Here is a 20,371-nt window from a genome sequence, read left to right as displayed (position 1 = left end):
TCTTGGTAGGGTATTAGTGCCAATTGAGGGCAGGAGATGGTTGATTTTATTCCTAAAAGTTTGAATTTCATTGTTAAAAAGGTCAAAGATATTGCTATATAGGGATAGAGGAATACTGGGTTCGGTGGAGGTGTGACCCTCTGTGAGCCTGGCTACAGTGCTGAAGAGAAACCTGGGGTTGTTTTTATTCTTTTCTATTAGTTTTGAATGGTAGGCATTCTTGCTTTGTGGAGGGCCTTTTTATATACTTTAACACTACTCTTTCAGTCTAGGAGATTTTCAACACGGTTGCTGACGCGCCACTTCCTTTCTAGTTTTCTTGATACTTGTTTTAACTTGTGTCTTGGAATTATACCACGGAGCTAATTTACTATGTTATACATGTTTCTTTTTTAGAGGCGCTATTGAGTTTAATGTTAATTGTTATGAGTCTGCAGAGCTATCGACGAGATGGTCAATCTCAGTGGAGCTAGGGTTTTTAATAAATTTGTTTATATCAACGGATAATACGGGTTTAAATGTAATTGAAATTATTTCCTTAAATTTAGCTACAGCACTATCAGGTAGACATATAGATAAATTAGTTTTTTATTAATAGCACATATTCAGATAATGAAAATTGAAGGTTAATAAATTATGGTCTGATAGAATTGGATTGCGCGGAAGTACTGTTAAATGTTAAATTTTGACACCGTATGATAATACAAGAGTCGAAGGTCATACAATCAACATTTATTAAACAGGATAGACAGGAAATTAGATAAATGAAAAAATAAAACATATTTAGGTTGGCTACATTCTACCTTTATGTACAGGTGCCAGAGCCAGTTGTTCGTCAACTTTTGCATCAGTGAGACGACTCCTGTGTTGTTTTTTGTTCATCTTCATCACAGAGAAAAGCTGCTCACACAGGTATGCAGTGTTGTGCCAGTTCACGGTTCCAAATATGTTGATTTGCTCAATTTATTACTGGGATGTGTTTAGTTATTAATCGATGGTGTCGGATCATTAATGTTGTCACTCACGTTCATCGTTCAAATGTGATTTAGGTTTTCAGATGTCCTGAGTCTACATTCTGTACATTGATTTTGTCGTACACAAGCATCAGAAAGTTTTCCATCCAAATTTGTGTTGCGAGTGATGTATTATGTGATTTTTGTTATTCCAAAAAAGAGAACTAGAAACCCCACTGAGGAAAATGTGATTTGAGATTTTGACCAACGCAAAAAGTATTTCAAGTATTTATGTGTCATGTGTCATCATTTCATGTATCATATAAAAAGAATCATTATCAAATGAATGTGATTGTTGAATTAACAACCAAAACCATTAATTGAAGGACACCCCTATTGTTAACAACACAGCAGGAGAAAACATTCAGTGCCATAAATGGTACTGTGAATTTAAGACCAAATTTTTTTATAAATGTCTTGTTACCAGTGTTACAAAACATACATTTTGAGGATGATTGGACACTACACTGAAGTGAAACAAAAATAAAAAACGGACATGGTGGCATTGTGAGGTTAAGTCAATATAGGTGTTTCCTGTTGCCACCACTGTGATTAGAAATCAGGATTTCTGTGTAGATGTCATCAGAAGTGTGGAGTAGATTGGGCCGTGTATGTCCAAGATACAAAATCTTACTGTTTCATGGGGATTCAGTAAGTGGCGCTATGATCCTGACAAATTTTTGAAACGTGGAGCTTTTCAGTCCTGGAGTCTGATCACTTTCTGATATAGTTTGACACGATTGTTGTCAATGGACAACGAGGAATTAATAATAGTATAAGACGTTGAAAAACCAAGACGTTTCCGGCTGCCACCAGGGAGCGCTGTTATTTTAAGTCATGATTTCTATCCAGATGTCATCAGGCCGGGTTTGGAGTCAAAATACAGAACATGTAAAATTGCCAAAATGGCCACTAAATCCTAAAATGCTGACTTCCTGTTGCATTAATCAAATTGGTGGCAGGGACCTTTTTCTGTCCGGTCATGATACACTTGTCTACCGAATTTCGTGAAGATTTGTTAAACTAGACGGAATTGCTTTGTTTTAGGGGGCGATGTTGAGCAATATTGCCACAACCATTTCCAATTACTCCAGAATACGTCAATTTCCACCCGGCCTGAAGTGCATGCAAAGTTTTGTGAGTTTTCCAGTATATTCAATCCATAAAATATGCGATTCATTTGCCTGAATAATCAAACGAAAAGCTATAGGGCCTTCGCACTGTTGGTGCTCTGGCCCTTATAATCAAAGCAATAACAATAGGGCCTTTGCAAATCGGTGCACGGGCCCTAATTACCAGTTGTACCAATAGTTCCCCAAAACTTGGTCTGTTTTATTAGCCATATGATGAAGGGTTCATAAAATAAAGTGAATATTCTGTATTGTATGATTCTGTTCAGCATTCTTTGCTAATCCCTGCTACAATTAAATTTAGATTTGTAATATTGATAGCATCACCATTTAAAACTTATTTTTGAAAGGCATACAGTATATGCCTATATATGCCTTTCATTAGGTTTGTAGCCCTATTTGCACATTTATGCAACTTTTTCTGTTTTTTACAGTTCATGAAGGCATTGTGATTTACTTCAGTATTTATTGTTGAATAAATTCTAGCAGTTCAAACTTTGGAACTTGACTTAATGGCGGAAAAATGTGGGATGCTAGATCAGTTAAGTAAAACTTCTTTAAAACAATGACGGCTGTATAACATTACAAAAATAACTTCATATCCTTGTTATGTGCACTTGTTTGGGTGTTTAGGAGTTATCCACATCAAATTAGCAGTGTCAGGTAGGGGTGGGCCATATATTGAATATACTCTATGCATCACGGCTTGTACCACGTGCGATGTATAAAATGACTATTGCGACCATAGAGTATAAATGTTCACGTGAATGTTTTAAGCAGTCAGCATGAAATTCTCTTTGAGATTCGCTTCTCTCGCTCTCTCTTGTTTTTTCTTGTTTACCGCTGAACCCAACGAAACAGTTTATAAATGATGAACGTGAACGGTTTTCACTCCAGCGAGAGTGGACGCTTGTGTGTGCTCTCAAAGCGAGTTGGAGTACACACACACAGGCTCCGGGGGCTCTGCCCCTACTCACTCACTTGCTGTGAGCTGATTAGTCATCGCTGTGAGTTCATTAATTAATTCAGAGACCATGTGTAGCATTTAACTTTTGCTATATAGGGTTGGCCGATTGGATTTAAAGAATGTACTCACAGTATACCCACTTTGTAGACAAGATGTTAACCAAACGGTGTGCATTCTTACCTCTATACCCAGTCTTTCATACATCACAGCCAACTTCTCCTCTTCTCCAGTGTCTCCTTTAGTATATCCACCCTCTTCTCTCTCTGTATGGCTACACAGAGTGGTAGGATGCAGAAGAGGTAGCTCCACAGGCTTTTCATCAAGTCCAATACCCAGCCTCTTAGATTTCAGCTCACTGCAAGGCACAGGTTCTGTGCCCGGACAATGGAAACAATAATAGTGGGAGCCGCACATGAACGGTGCAGGACACCTCTCTGCTTCAAACAGGCTCCTAAAACAGCCTTGTTCTCTCGTTATAGCATCAGTTCGTTCTTTCTTAAAGCTGTCCATGCTGATATCATCCTCTCTGCTGCCATCCACCATGGTTAAGGGAAAGGAGAACTCAGAGGATTTGTGAGCCCCCAGAGCGAGGAGCTCTCCGAGTTTAATGTGACTGAACAGAGGGATTTCCAGCAAGGTGTGGAGACCATCTGACTCACCCTGTCGCACCAGCACACACACTCTGAGAAACTCCTCCAAGTCCTTCTCATAGTAGCCTTCTCTCTGAAGATGGCTGACATTGTGGAATGGGTGGGAGAGCACTGGCTGCTTAATGTTCTGATATCGTAGGCTGTTGGGTGGTTCCAGGGCCCATGATGCACTGCTCAGGGGGCGTGTTTGAGGGATCCAAAACCAATTGACTGCCTAAAGGAGCAATACAAACTTAGTAAAATCTTAACATACATTATTGTAATAGCAACAGTTTCCTGTGTCTATTGATGCTGAATTTTTATGACATTATCAATGTAGAAGTTTTGACCTCTTAAGACTGTTTTTCCTTTTCCATGCAGCTTGGAACTTAGTGAAGTTGTTCCAGAAACCCCGGATTGCTGCTACTTCCATTGAGCTGGCTCTGCAAAACTATTACCGCCGCTGCTTCAGGATCATAGCAGATATTATAGGCCCGGTATCCTTGTACCGTCACTATTTATCCTGCTGCATTTCCTCCCTTCCCACTCTCCCGCTGACCTGTGCTCACTTCACACTATATCAATAAACACCAACACTAATCAGATATTACTAGAACCCGTACAGGACTTGACATTTAATTTGTGTTTTTTGTTTGAGTCGCATTGAGTTTGAGCCATGTATTTAAACAAATTGCCCCCACTGCTGAAATAAATCGAGGAAACACCTCTGCTCTTCTTTAACTGACATGCATTCAGAGTAAACTTTATCTCTGCAGCTGTACATGCTTCCATCTTTGTACAAGTGCTTTTATTAAATACTTGTCAATACAAGTACCAGTCACTATAAGCAGCCAGCATCTAACATTCCCTCAATGAAACATAAGTTTATTGTATATATTGCATACACTTTTACCAGCACCACACACATGCACACAAATATGCCGATGCAATACCACATTGTTAATAATAAACAAGATCAGACAAAAAGTACCAAACTGATTTGCACCAAACTTGGTGCAGAGATGGGCCAGGGAAACACCCAATAACTTTTGGTGCAGATTTTGAGATCCTGAATCATACATAGAGAGTGAAGGTAAGTAGACTGGGAAGAATAGAAAGAATCCTATCCAACAGAAGTTTAACAAAGTACCAGTGCATGAGGTATGAGGGCAATGTTATGCTGTTTGTGTATTATAAGTAATGCAGACCGTCCATTGCAGGCAACTCTTAACATGTAACCAGGTCAATACAGTTTAAATTTGAAACACTGAACTTGCACCTTTCCTGAACCCTGAAGGGATTCATGCATCACTGGCCCTGCTTAGACCTTAAAGGGATAGTTCACAGAAAAATAAAAATGCACTCATTATCTACTCACTACTATGCAGATGGAGGGGTGGGTGAAGTGTTTGAGTCCACAAAACACTTCTGGAGTCTCATGGGTAAACAGCGTTACATATGTCCCCCTCGTTTTGAGTTGAATATGAATGTCGGGGCTTGCGAAACACGTGGTTGACACCACATGAGCAGAAGAGGTCGCCTTGGCTGAAACACTGTTTAGCCCCGAAGCCCCTTAAGTGTTTTGGCGACTAAAACACTTCACCCACCCCTCCATCGGCAAAGTGGTGAAAAGATAATGACTGAATTTTCCTTTAACCAAGACCATGACATCACCAATTGGTTTTGCGAACTGGTAGGGTAATTTGGCAATTGGACAGCATCAGCTGACTCATCATTGTCTCTTTTCGCCTTGAGATTACTCCAATTACTTTAACTGTAACATTTATTAAAAACAAAACAAAATACCAGGTAAAAAATTACCCTGTTTCTTTTTGTCGTCATTAAAACAATAATGTGTGTTAAGATTTGAGGCCACATTTATGAGCTGATCACTGATCAGGTAGCTCAAAGCACCTGTGTCTGCTGCCTCACAGACATTCACTGTTTACCTGCACCTTTGTTGAAGTCTTCTGTCCTGTTGCCAAGTAATTTATTTCAATATTTTGATTATTAAATTAATATCATGTGATTACTTTGAAATATGTTTGTTTTGTGCTGTTTATTGATTTCTTTACTTTGCAAAATCTAGATTCTGATGTACACCTTTTTTTCACAATATTAAAGCACGATCACAATTACCTGACTCATTCACCAACGCCTGAATACAAAATAAAACTTTAAAATGGAATTGAAATGACCTTCCCTTTTTGATGTACATATCATCACAGTCTACAGCAGGCAAATCCCATCCAACAAATGGTCCTTTGAGCCAGACTTTAAAGACTTGATGATATGAGCCCGGATAACCCTGACCGAACCTGGTGTGTCCAAACCTGACTTTCACCCCAAAGCTGACACAGCAGCTACACAGACTAACCAGTAAGGAGCCAGGCCAAAAACAATGCCATCAGGAAGAAGCAGGGTGCAGCATGACAGGCGCCCCTGAACCTATCTTAAAGACTACGTCACTACAGTTGGTGTTCAACATTTGCCTTCATGCGGAGCTGCACAGGAAGAGGAAAACAGATCATCCATCCATACTCACTCCAATGGACACCATAGCCATGCCTCCTCTGGAATCAAGAAGGAGTAGAGCTTCCTCAAGAAAAGCTCTGGACCCACTACAGTGCTCTGCTGGAGGAAAAACTTAAATTAATGGAACTGGAGGAAATCACACAACAACATAAGGGGGAATTGAGGCAGAAAAAACTTAAAGGTAACTTGATGACCAAGCACATGAAGCCACACAAACCCACGGCTTCTTACCCGATAAACATTCAAGAGCTAGGAGTCTCACACACGCAGAGAGGGAGCTGGAGAAGGGTAAACTGGTTTCCAGCCTCTGACAGAGTAAAATAGCATACACAACTACTCCCCCTGAAGAGACAGCAGAGGTTGCAATTTCATATTCTCCACATTTATCTCCTTTGATCTGTGCTAAGGGTGGAGTGGCTAAGTTACCCCCTGTCTGAAATGACAGCTGCTCCATGGGACTCTGTTGTTTCAGCTGATATACCAGTGCAGTCTGATCAATTGAAAGTTAACAAGCAACATAAATTGTCAATGATGTCAAAGTCAACTGAGCCTGGAAAGAAACTCCACCTCCTTCTTTCAACACATTGCCATCCCAGGCATCCATAAGTTCTTCTTTTGACCATTTTAGGCCTACTTGGCTACCTCTGGCCACAGCAACAACTTGTGGGCCTTCAGCAACTCAGTCACTCACTACCTTAACACATCAACATTATCTTAACCAGGGACAACAGCCTATGGTATCATCCCATCTGCCCGTTGCTCCCCAAAGTATTAATCCAGTACAGCTGGTGACCTCAAAGCCAAAATCATACAGAATAACTTTTTTTCCTAGACTGCTTATTTTGAAAGAGATAGAGTGACTATCGACTCCTCCAAGAGGGATCTGGATAATCGTGTTGGGAATCAAGCTCATCTCTCAGAACAATATAAATATCAGATTCTGCTTGGGTGGCTGAAGTGTTTGAGTCCACAATAACCTTTAATCAGGGGTAAACAGTGTTGCAGCAGAATTGACCCCTTCTTCAGACATAATAAAACAGAAAAAAACACAACTTGCCTACATACTGCTCGTGTGGTGTCATCCAAGTGTCTGCAAGCCCCGACACTCATATTTAAATCAAAACAAGGTAATTTATACCGTGTTTGAAGCCTAAAGGTCTACTACCGGAAGTAGCGATGCTAGAGGACGTAACAATACAGACCAAGGACACGTGCACCTGTGCAAGAGTGCTGCGGTTTTCTGATGTGCTTGTGAGAACATGAACGCACCCCAGAAGAGGATATAATAGGAATTGTAGGCTAAAAAATGGAGTAAATGATGCCGTTTTGGGTTCACTCTGCTCCCAAAAAGTAACTGTGTGCTTCTAGGTGTTCTGAGCGAAGAGGTAACTGTAGGCATGCTAATTAGAATTACAGCTGGACACTTTGGTAAATTAATGTTTTAATTGTCATAAAGACACATAAGGAAAGTATTAATTCATATCTTAATTATTGAATTTATTAAAATCAAAATGTTAAAGGCCTGTGATAAATTCCAAATTCGAACAACACATTCATCAAAGTGTTCTATACATGTTATATACTGCCAGCAAATGTCTTTAGACTGGCTCTCATACTGCACAGTGGCCACTGTGTTTCACATGGATGCCTATTACTGTTGCAGAGCACCTGTATGATTAAAAATAACCATCAGTGTTGTTTAATTGCAGCATAGTCCGTTTACAGCTTCCCTTTGTCCTGACATACCCTGCCTCATCACCTGTATGTGTGCTTCCGTACGAAGTCCGGTGGCTCTAGCTCTGCTGCTAATTACTGTTGATTGGTGGAGAGGGAAGTAAGGCTTTTGGGAAAATCCCCACAAACAAATGACAAATATATGTTTCTACGTTATAGTAGACACTGAGATTAAAGTCTGAGCGTGGCAGGCTGGAGCTCTCTGTCAGTGTCTAATGCAGTGATTCTCAAACTGTGTGGCGCGCCCCACCGGTTGGGCGTGGAGGCATAAAAGGTGGGGTGCGTTGCCGGTAGGAGGAAATGTGAGGCGGAACTAATATTATAGTCGAACTAATGTTTTGACGTCTGCATCTCTTTAACGGCGGAGCAGTAAACAAATCGGTCTTTCGCCGTAGACAGTGGTCGGCAGCCCGCGGCTTCAGCCCCTCTGCAGTGGCTCCCTGTGCAGTGTTGTGCATGTTGTGCACACGCTGGCCCCAGGGCTCCGAGCCTCCGCCCCCACTCACTCGCTCAGAGACACGCACAGGGGATTAGAGCTCGCTCACGTGTAGCAACCGGTCAGGGACAAACAAGAGGCAGTGTTCAAAAACCAAGTTGAAAAGAAAGTAAGATGAAACCTGTCTTGCTCTTGGGTTCACAGTCAATGTGGTAGGACATGAGGAGAGACCAGTGTGTATTTTATGTCTGAAAGATCTATGAGACCAGACAAATTAAGAAGACACTGAGAAACATTACACCCAAGTCTCACCCCATGTATTGTTTTTGGTTGAGCTTTATCATCTTTGTAACAAAGTGATTTTAATTTAATACATTTTTTCTCTATTATTGAAAAAGTAATGGTTATGGCACTATTTTTTTTAAATAAGCGACAAATGTCACATAAGTTTTTAGAAAAAGGATTTTTCAAACAACTTTTTGTCAGAAATTCCTGAAAGTAATGTGGATTTAATGTTCATGTGTATGTTATGTAAATACACATGTTAAACTTGGCCCATTTTGTTGGGGCGGGGGAGCGGGTGGGGAATGAAAAATATTCTAGACCCAAAGTGGGCCATGACAGAAAAAGTTTGAGAACCACTGGTCTAATGGGAGGAGTTAGCTGAAAGGACGGCGCATTACGATGTTGGCTCAACTCACTCATACGCACACACAAAAGTATTTCTTATCCTATTACTCGATGGAATAATCGATAGAATACTCGATAACTGCTGCCCTACTTAACATTACAAATTACATTACATTTCATTTAGCTGACGCTTTTATCCAAAGCGACTTACAATAAGTGCATTCAACCCCGAGGGTACAAACCAAGAACAACAAGAATCAAGAAAATACAAATTCTTCAAAAATAAAGCAAAACTACAAAATGCTATAAGTAAGTGCCATTTAAGTGCTACTAAATTGTTAGTTTCAAAAATTGTTAGTAATTTTTTTTTTATTTTATTCAAGGTATAGTCTGAAGAGGTGTGTTTTTAGTTTGCGGCGGAAGATGTGTAAACTTTCTGATGTCCGGATGTCGATGGGGAGCTCATTCCACCATTTAGGAGCCAGAACAGCAAACAGTCGTGATTTTGATGAGTGTTTAGCTCGCAGTGAAGGAGCAACGAGTCGATTGCCCGAAGCAGAGCGGAGTGAACGGGCTGGGGTGTAAAGTTTGACCATGTCATGGATGTAGACTGGACCGGATCCTTTCACAGCACGGTACGCAAGTACCAATGTTTTGAAGCGGATGCGGGCAGCCACTGGTAACCAGTGAAGGGAGCGGAGGAGCGGAGTAGTCTGAGAGAATTTAGAATTTAAGCCTTCTATGTATTATGTAGCATCATTTATTTATTCAACTATATTAACAACATTGTATGAAATCAGTGAATGAAAGTGTCAACTGTTTATTATTATAACCAACGAATTCTTTAAAAACCCAAACTCCAGCGATATCAACCCTCAGTCCTGCCCTCAGTTGGCACTAATACCCTATTAGTGTTGTCACGATACCAAAATTATGACTTCGATACTATACCTGCCAAAATATCACGATACTCGATACTTTCGATATGATACCACAAATACGGTACGATACAACAAATATGATACGATACGGGTATATTTCTCTATGATAGTAATAAATAAAACATCTGTAGGGTTCCTTTTTTTACCAGCTTGTTCCTGCCCAGCTTTTTGAACACTTAACAAATGGTATTCATATTAGTATTAGCCTACAGCAAGATATTAATTAAAACTACATGGTGACATCATAGCATTGATTATACACGGAGATGTAGGCCTATTGTCCGTATCTGACTATATGACTACATAGTTATTTCCACAAGTATGAGTTACATCATTTTACAGATGTGTGTTTGAGGTGAAACAAGGTAAAAACATGCCACCTGAGCGAGTGAGCCGGGGGTGTGTGCGCTGTCTGGGCTCGGGCGCGCGCGCAAACACACACACACGCCCGCTCCTGGTTATTTCATGCTGGCGTGATACGATGCTGATTTGACAAATTAACGTGACGTTCCCGTTCAACATATGAACACTGCACAGGGAGCCACTGCAGAGGGGCTGAAGAGCAGCGGGTTGCGACCCCTGGCTCCGGAGAAACAACGACTTGTTTTAGTGTTCCGCCTAGTGTTGTCACGATACCAAAATTATGACTTCAATACTATACCTGCCAAAATATCACGATACTCTATACTTTCGATACGATACCACAAATACGATACAATACCACAAATACGGTAGGATACCACAAATACGATACTGGTATATTTATCTATGATAGTAATAAATAAAACATCTGTAAGGTTCCCTTTTTTACCAGCTTGTACCTGCCCAGCTTTTTGAACACTTAACAAATGGTATTCATATTTGTATTAGTCTAAAGCAAGATATTAATGAAAACTACACGGTGACATCATGGCATTGTTTATACACGGAGATGTAGGCCTATTGTCCGTATCTGACTATATTACAACTTAGTTATTTCCACACGTATGAGTTACATCATTTTACAGATGTGTGAGGTGAAAAAAAAGTAAAAACATGCCACCTGAGCGAGTGAGTGGGGGCGGGGCCTGTGTGTGTGTGCGCTGCCTGGGCGCGCGCGCAAACACACACACACTCCTGTTTTTTTCATGCTGGCCTGATACGATGCTGATTTGACAAATTAACGTGACGTTCCCGTTCAACATGTGAACACTGCACAGGGAGCCACTGCAGAGGGGCCGAGGAGCTGCGGGATGCGACGTTTTAGTCCCGCCTCGCAATAAAACCCACTCTGGACCTGGATGTTTTAGCCAACTACAGACCGATATCCAACCTCCCCTTCCTGTCTAAAATCCTTGAAAAGGTTGTAGCCAGTTAGCTGTGTGAGTTTCTCCAGGAAAGTAATGATGTGAGGACTTTCAGTCAGGGTTTAGAGCTTATCACAGCACGGAGACAGCCTTGGCGAAGGTGACTAATGACCTAATTGCTTCAGATAATGGATTTGTGTCTGTCTTTGTTTTGTTACATCTTAGTGCAGCATTCAACACTATTAGTCCAGGCAAAGTATTCCATTTTGGAGCCAAAAATAGAAGTAATTGTAAAAGATTTTTTTTCAGCATAGATTATTTCTATGAGGTGGCCAGAACAATATACTAAAAGTGGCAGAAATACCATTCATATGTATGACAAAAACATCAATCTTCATCTCTTCGTGCTGCAGTCTTTCTTGCACTACAGAGGACTACATCTAGTATTTCTGGTGGTGCCGCAGGCTGATCGTCATTATCGGCATAAATCTCCCATCCAAAACATGCCACCCCCAGTCTTTAGGGTCCATAGGTTCACTTCCCCTTTTCCACTCCATCATTTGGTAAGCCTGAAGAGTATGGAGCTTTGCAGCTGTTGACGTTGGAGGGAGAGTTTGAGAGTTCCACTGGACATGAGTTCTGAGTAAATTAGGACATATTCAATAAGTGGAGAGCTCATGTGCATATTCAAATTCCTTTCAAAAGAAACTTGTAATACAAAAAAGTTACTTTTCATGTATACTTTTAGTATGTAAAGTTTTATTGTGGTAGGAGTAAAGGAAAAAAATAAGCCTATTTGGGTGTATTTTGGGCATATTCGATTAGTGTATAGCTCATTTGCATCTTCAAAGTCATTTTTAAAGAAACTTGTAATACAAAAAATGTTACGTTTCATGGTTACTTTCATTGTGTAATGTTTCATTTTGATAGGAGTAAAGGAAAAAAATAGCCCCATTGGGGTGTAATTGTTGCCTGGCCTTATTGGCACACATCTTGGATTGATGAGAATTAAACATATTTCCTCAACTAGGATTTCTTAGGACTTTTAGTATGTTGTTCTGGACAGCTCATAGAAATGATCTATGCTGAAAAAAATTATTTTACAATTAGTCGGTCGTAAAACGCTACATTGCCTGGACTACACCGCGTTCCACATTATTATGCAAATTGGATATAAGGGTCAAAAACATTCATTTTTTAGTTTTTGAATTAAACTCATGGATGGTATTGTGTCTCAGGGCTATTTGGATGATTGAAATCAATCTCAGACACCTGTGATAATTAGTTTGCCAGGTGAGCCCAATCAAAGGAAAACTACTTAAGAAGGATGTTCCACATTATTAAGCAAGCTACATGTTTCAGGCAAAATAGGGAAGAAAAAGGATCTCTCTGCTGCTGAAAAGCAGCAAATAGTGCAATTCCTTGGTCAAGGTATCACAACATTGGATATTTCCAAAAGAATTGCGCGTGATCATCAGACGGTGAAGAAATTTGTCACTGATTCACAGCACAAGCGGGTTCGTTCAGACAAAGGCAAAATAAGGAAGATTTCTGACAAACAAATGCGTAGGGTTAGGAGGGCAGCCACTAAAATGCCATTGAATAGCAGCAAACAGGTGTTTGAAGCCGCTGGTGCCTCTGGAGTCTTGCAAACTTCAAGATGAAGGATGCTCAAGAGGTTTGCAAGTGTCCTTAAACCTGTTATTCGTTCCTCTAAACCAAGCTCACAAGCAAAAAAGGTTGCAGTGGGCTCAGGACTACATAAAGACTAAGTTCCAAACTGTTTTGTTTACGGATGAGTGCCGTGCAACCCTTGATGGTCCTGATGGATGGAGTAAAGGATGGTTGGTGAATGGCCACCATGTCCCAACAAGGCTGAGACGTCAACAAGGAGGTGGCAGAGTCATGTTTTGGGCCGGAATCATGGGGAGAGAGCTGGTCGGCCCCTTCAGGGTCCCTGACGGTGTGAAAATGACCCCGGCAAAGTACGTAGAGTTTCTGACTGACCACTTTCTTCCGTGGTACAAAAAGAAGAACCGTGCCTTCCAAAGCAAAATCATATTCATGCATGACAATGCACCATCTTATGCTGCAAATAATACCTCTGGGGCATTGGCTGCTATGGGCATAAAAGGAGAGAAACTCATGGTGTGGCCCCCATCTTCCCCTGACCTTAACCCTATTGAGAACCTTTGGAGCATCATCAAGCAAAATATCTATGTGGGTGGAAGGCAGTTCACATCAAAGCAGGTGCTCTGGGAGGCTATTATGGCATCCTGCAAAGACATTAAAGCAGAAACTATCAAAGAACTCACAAGTTCAATGGATGCAAGAATTGTGAAGGTGATATCAAAGAAGGGGTCCTATGTTGACATGTAACTTGACCTGTTAAGATGTTTTTGATTAAAACCTTTTTTTGATTTCAGTAAATATGACCTCTTAATGCTGCAAATTCAACAAATGACAATTTTTACTTCTTTACAACCTATAAAATATCTTGAAACTCAGAAACTCAGAGACTGCATAATAATTTGGAACACTGCATTTTGAGTTTTTTATTTTAAAAAAAAAATACTGTTATCATTGGGAGGTTTGTTCAATAAAATTTGAATTATACTCTAACAGTTGATGACTTGAAAAATATACTGACTGGCTGTGCATTACTATTTAGGAAAATCTGAGCAAAGTGTAATCTGCATAATAATGTGGAACGCGGTGTATATTGACCATCAAATTGTATTACAGGGACTAGAACAGTTAATTGGCATTAAAGGAACCGCCCATAGCTGGTTTAAATCGTATTTTTCAGATCGATTCCAATTTGTGCAAATTAATGATGAGTCATCTATGCACACTAAAGTAAACCACAGTGTTACATTACATTACATTAAATTTAATTTAGGTGACGCTCTTTTCCCAAGCGCCTTCAACCATAAGGGAACGCCTTCAACCTTTAGGGAACTAGCCCGGAACAACAAGAATCAAGAAGTATAGTAGTTTGCGGCGGAAGATGATAGACTTTATGTGTCCTAATGTGTTCCAAAGGGTTCTGTGCTCGACAGGGTTCTGTGCTCGGCCCAATTTTATTCTCATTATATCTATGCTTCCACTAGGAAACATTATCAGGACACAGTCTGTAAATTGCCATTGCTATGCGGATGACACCCAGTTATACTACGTCAATAAAACCAGAACAGTGTAATCAATAGGGATGAGTGAGTACAGCATTATCTGTATCCAGGGTTTCCCCCAGTGCTGTATAGGCCTGGCGGGCCGCCAGGCTTCCGACCCCCCCCCCGCCAGGCTAAGCGTCGATTGTTTTTTTTATTTAAAAAAAAAAATAAAAATCCGTCACTCGCGCACATCAACAACACTTCACTTCCTCATTGAGCCCCGATCAGAGACATGACCCCGATCCCAAAGCAACCATCCTATTGGTCCAAACAGTCACATGTCCCACCCAGACCCATTCACTGACCGTCGGACATCAGAACGCTCCTTCAACACAGTGTTTTAATGAACATACATCACCTTCACTGACCGTCAGAACGCTCCTTCAACACAGTGTTTTACTGAACATAAGTCAAAACCAAACATAAACATAAACCTAGTCCGTTACACTATTAGGCTGCAGCTATTTGGTTTTATTTATTTAAAAATAGGGTACTTCTTATTTCATACATTTTCCACAAATATGAGGAGGACTCAAATAGCCCTACAAAGTTCTGTGTTTAATTTATTTCAAAGTAGGCCGACACTTGCCTGTGTATTTTGTTTGTTTGTTATTTTGTTGCTTGTCTGTTTGAGTAGCTGGCTGAAAGCAAAGAAGTAGTAGGCTTACCTTTTATTGGTAACCAAACTGTTACGGGTCATTGTTTCTGAAATAAGAGGCCTGACTGCTATGTTAATGCAGCACAAAACAAAATGTAAATAAAGGCTCAAATATTAAAGTGCAAAACTGTAGGTTTAAACTAGCAACTCCAACGTGATAAAAATAAATAAAAAAGAGGGCTTATAAGTTAAGTCAGCAGTGCAACTCAAAAAGATATCAAAGTATCTATTTAACCCCTTTTCAAAATAAACAAGTTAGGTGTGCATATTAAACAAAGTGCAACCTGTTTAGAGTATAAGATGGTATGATATATGGTGTCCAGCTCAAAATCCGATTCAACACCCCCCCCACCCCCCCGCGGGTGCCTTCTAGCAGCCCTACCACCAGGCTTAGCAAGTTTTCTGGGGGAAACCCTGTGTATCTGTTAACCTTATGAATTATCTGTAGCCGTATCCGTACTAGGAGTGGGCGGGGCCTAACCCGGAAGTGGGTGTGGTTTAACCCAGAAGTAGGCCGGGTTGTCTTGAAACGGCCGGGGCTTTAACCAGTATGTTATTTAAAGCATGCAATTGATATGGGTTGATCAGAAATTGTTATATTTATTGCTGATTAGAAAACTATTACAGGACAGCATCAGCATTGAGCTTCAGATCAATGATTTTGATCACAATAGCAAACGAACTATTTACAGAACAAGTTTTGCAACAATGAATACAACACATGCTGTTGCAATTATGAAGTGAAATGTAATAACAAGTGTTTTCATACTCAACATAACTTTCTTTTTTAACTTTAACTGATTTTTTTATTTTTATTTTTTTTTTAATTTATTTCCACACCTGGTGTGTGTGTGTGTGTGTGTGTGTGTGTGTGTGTGTGTGTGTGTGTGTGTGTGTGTGTGTGTGTGTGTGTGTGTGTGTGTGTGTGTGTGTGTGTGTGTGTGTGTGTGTGTGTGTGTGAGTGAGTGAGCAAGAGAGAGACAGAGAGAGAGAGGGGGGCGGGGAGACTGTGTTCTACGGATCAAATAGTCCGCGGGTCTCTCCTGCTTCGGATGAGGATAATTAAAACAAACAAGGTATAATCACATTCATGTGAACAACAGCGATGCAGCGAAAAAAAATCTCCGACAGGCAGAGACGCAACGCGAGTCGCTTTCTACCAGCACCACGTCTGAACGAACCCACGTTTAACAGAACTCTACTGGTTAATAAGTAAGTACAAACTGAAATAAAAACAAACTTCAAGCTGAAGAAACCCTAAACGTTAACGGAAAAGACCCGCGAACCTGAGTGACTGAGAGGCAGAGAGCTGTTCTGTGAGTGAGCGAGCAGAGCGGTGTGTGAAGGGGAGGAGCGCTGTGACGCTGTGTGAGGATTTTCATTCAGTCCGAGATCCGGCTCATCTCTAGTAATCAATTAGCTAAACTCCAAGCATGTCTCAAGGTCATTAAAACCTCGATGACCCACAATTTTCTCTTATTAAACTCACATAAAACAGAGGCTCTACTACTTGGCCCTAAACACCACAGTATGAAAATGAATAAGCTGCGCGCGATGACATTGCCCTTGCTTCCAATGAAACAGTCAGTAACTTGGGAGTGATCTTAGATCCCGATTTGTCCTTTAATTTTCACTTCAAACTAATTTCTAGGACTGCCTTTTTTAACTTGCGTAACATCTAAAAAATCAGACATGTCCTCTCTCAAAAAGATGCAGAAAAATGTGTCCACGCCTTTGTTACATCAAGACTTGATTATTGCAATTTCTTATTATCAGGATCCAGCAGTAAGTCGTGAAAGACTCTGCAGCTTGTCCAAAATGCTGCAGCACGTGTCCTGACAAGAACCAGGAAAAGAGACCACATTTCTCCTGTATTAGCTTCTCTACACTGGCTTCCGGTTATATCTAGAATAGATCAAATCATTAATAAATTATTGTAAATAATCAGATCATTGTTATAGTTTTATTAAAGCTTAAGTCATCTGACATTGAGTTTATGTGATTTCTTTGATCGTTAAACACGGGCAAGCAGGAATTACTTATCAGGGCTCCAAACTCACTCTTTACATTGGTTGCAATGGTTCACCTAACTTTTTTATTTTTCATTTAATTCGATTTGATTCGATTTCCAATTCGATTCAGTATTGATTAAGTTAAGGATATTTCATGGATATAACATGAATTTTCATAGAACTAGAGCAGTAAACTGTGCAACAAACCTCTTACTTTGCGCATTATTAAAGATATTAAGGTAGGACTGTCACAGTAAGACATTTTTTTGGACAATATATTGCAATAAATGATAGTATTGTCATCGTTTTTTAAACTAATTTATACCACTGATATAATGATATTATAGCATAATTATGCAAGTACACCCTTTCAGGGAGCAATGAACTATTAATGATTTAGAATATTCAGTCTAATATAACATTTGAATTATAATTAAAACATCAAAATATCCTAAATAAATAAATCATAAATAAAATAAACCACACACAACCAAAACCATAAATAAAATGACTCTCTGGCTCTGTTAACAACAATAACTCTACATGAAAGATTTGGCACAGGATATATGTTACAAACTCTGTAAAAAGGATGGGATGGATGTGTTTTACATGAGGTTTTAGGTTTGTAATGTATTAGGTTAGCATTCCAGTGCTTCTTTTAGGATTGTGTTTGTGTGTCTGCTTATTTCTGTCACTCTCCACACACAAACAGATAATCACATATATTTAAATATTAAAAGATGGTGTTGGATCATGAATACGGATCGTTCCGGTCACTTTAACGATGATGTCCTGGTTATTTGCGTTTCATCTTGTGTGTGGCAGGTGAGTGCCTACAAATTGTTGGACTTTTTTTCAATGTGTTTTAACACTTCAGTACGGTTCAGGTCCCAATTACTTCTGATTAGTGCTGCTGTTTATTGCTAAAATGTAAAGTGACTGCAGGTCAACACAAGTGTGGAGAGAGCAAGCCCAGAGAGGAGACACAGTACAAACCAACCAGTACTTCTGCCCTCATCCTGAAGCAGCTGTGCTAATCGTTTTGCATTGGTGGTCCATCCTGGAACCCCTGTCCTACCACTTTTTGTTGCCACTATTCCACATACTACCTTATTCATGTTAACAAGCTCCCATCCCTCATATCTGCTTCGCTGTCCATTTGGCTCATGTGTGAGTGAGCAAGGACGGGCTGGCCCGGGGCCTGTGAGTGTTAGTGTAAACTCCACCTCGCTCCCAGACTTGGAAGAGAGGAGATGAGAGAGGCAACACAACTTGCTAAAATACATAAAGACAGACCCGCTAAATGTTTGGGGGAAATTTGATCACACAGATTTTTTTATCGCATGTGCAACAGTGTTCATTAAAACTCAGTACTACTCCTAGTCAGATGACTGAGGCCTACTGAGTGCACATGCCATGTTGACTATGCTTGACTATGTATGAGCAGATCATTTGTAACTAGTGTAGTAAAGCTGAAGAAACTGCTTATAAGTCAAGAAGATATCTTTATTGGTGTGAACATTATGTGAATATAGAAATGTTTGCCACTTTAGTAACTTAAATAAAAAGATTGGGTCAAATTAAACAATTATTGTTGCTTATAATGGTCTTGTCAAACGTCATCATGATCCTTTTTTCATCACTCAGTCTTCTGTTATTGGTTTCAGGTTCTTAGTCAAATCGCTTCAAATGGTTCTAATGGCCTTCAAAACCTTGTTTAACCTTAACCAATTCACACACAGAGGATCCAAGAATCAAACGGATTACCTGGTTTAGGGTCCAGCTCCGTTTTTTGATGAGTTGCCTTCTGCCATGGCTGCCGACACAACCCATCCAGAAAGCAAGAACACCTCTGCACACAGCCATTCACTACAGGGGCCACGGCAACCCCAGTCACCAGCAGAGCATCACCCACAGCACAGAGGACACTGCAAAGACACAGACACTGTGTCCTTGAGACCTGAGAACACAGATAAGACAAATCAGAGCAAGAAGCAATCAAAATTGGTTATTGCCCATGTCCTCTAAATGTTTGAAGTTTAAGGCAGAAAACGACAGCCAGATATTCACTGTTTTTACATTGGCAGTCAGGGCTGATGCCAGGAGCACATGACCTTAAGGAGACCACATGTCTATAATCAGAGACTCCACCATGACAGCTCAGAATGAGTTCTGCAGTCATGAAGATACTCCAAAATAAATGTTTTTTACCCAAACAGATTCTAAAAACCTGTACAGGGTAACAGTATCTGTGGGTATAAATCTTCTATGTGAATACCTTCCAGTAAAAATAAAATGTCACTTAGCAACATATGAAAGGTATGTCGATTTTCTTGGGTCAAAGGATAACAAATATGTAAATTACCTATATTTTGATCAATATAGGTCAAAATTAACTAAAGTAAATTGCAGGCCTACTACAACAGATGGTAATAAGTATTTCCTGATAATTGGTGGTGGCAGTTATTTAAATGCGGGTATTAAGAATAGTGTCTATATGGCGAAAGAACGGACACAAAACATTGGCACTGATTTAGTTTCAATAAATTGTGATAATGAGAGATTGACGACACTATTTTTTACATTAATCCGAACGTTTATGTAATGCCAATAACCATTTAGGTTGAATTCGAAACGGATGCATTTAAAGTATTTATTTATTACTGTTTGAGACACAGTTACAAGATTAGTCGGGACACATGGTTTGAGATAGCTTCCTTTAATCGCTGACACTACAGTCCGTGCCTTTGCTAGCCCCTACTGCCTAATATGAGTCAATAGATGCTAGCTTACGAGGGTTCCCCGCAAGCACCTAGCACTGAGCTAGCTACCGGCAAGGCAAACGTGCGGTAAATTTACCTGTTGCGGACGAAAACCTTGTTAAGGTCGACAGAGGTTCAGCAAGCGCATCGCCATGACATGTGTTATATAGTGGTAACCAGTGGCTTGACGATGCTAACGAGCTAGTAAGGACTACTTAGCTAACTTGCACAATGTCATTGCAGCCCTGCGTGTCCTTGCCCGAGTGACAGCAAACTCAAATTGTGGCAGCGGCAGCTTGCAGCAAGACTTCCGGTTTCAGCGGAAGCTGCCACATGTAACTTCCGCTGTTTGTGGCAGCTGCCGCAGCATATTGGCGTATGACATATATTTATTGGCGTATCATATATCTCAAACCAGCTAATCGTGTTGTGCTCCGGCTAATGATATTTAGGGCCCCAGCCCCG

General features: G+C 40.3%; 1 protein-coding gene across 3 annotated transcripts in view; it reads right to left on the bottom strand.

The window, feature by feature from the left end:
• c19h6orf136 (chromosome 19 C6orf136 homolog) overlaps positions 1-20,168 on the bottom strand; it is a 33,244-nt gene extending 13,076 nt beyond the window's left edge. The window contains exons 1-3 of one of the 3 annotated variants that reach the window (XM_061093258.1): positions 20,004-20,168; positions 18,912-19,104; positions 3,291-3,974 (exon numbers count right to left, since the gene is read on the bottom strand). In XM_061093258.1, coding sequence (XP_060949241.1) covers positions 3,291-3,974; positions 18,912-19,010 — 783 coding nt within the window. In that variant the 5' untranslated portion in view covers positions 19,011-19,104; positions 20,004-20,168. Of the gene's footprint in view, positions 1-3,290; positions 3,975-6,284; positions 6,374-18,911; positions 19,105-20,003 lie in introns of those variants that run through there. The other 2 variants (XM_061093260.1, XM_061093259.1) reach the window with 2 other exon arrangements.
• Between the last annotated feature and the right edge of the window lie 203 nt (positions 20,169-20,371).

This window comes from Limanda limanda, chromosome 19 (assembly GCF_963576545.1).
Source record: "Limanda limanda chromosome 19, fLimLim1.1, whole genome shotgun sequence".
Classification (NCBI taxonomy): domain Eukaryota; kingdom Metazoa; phylum Chordata; class Actinopteri; order Pleuronectiformes; family Pleuronectidae; genus Limanda; species Limanda limanda.
Note: the sequence above shows the minus strand (reverse complement) of the source record. Positions and strands in the feature narration are given on the sequence as shown.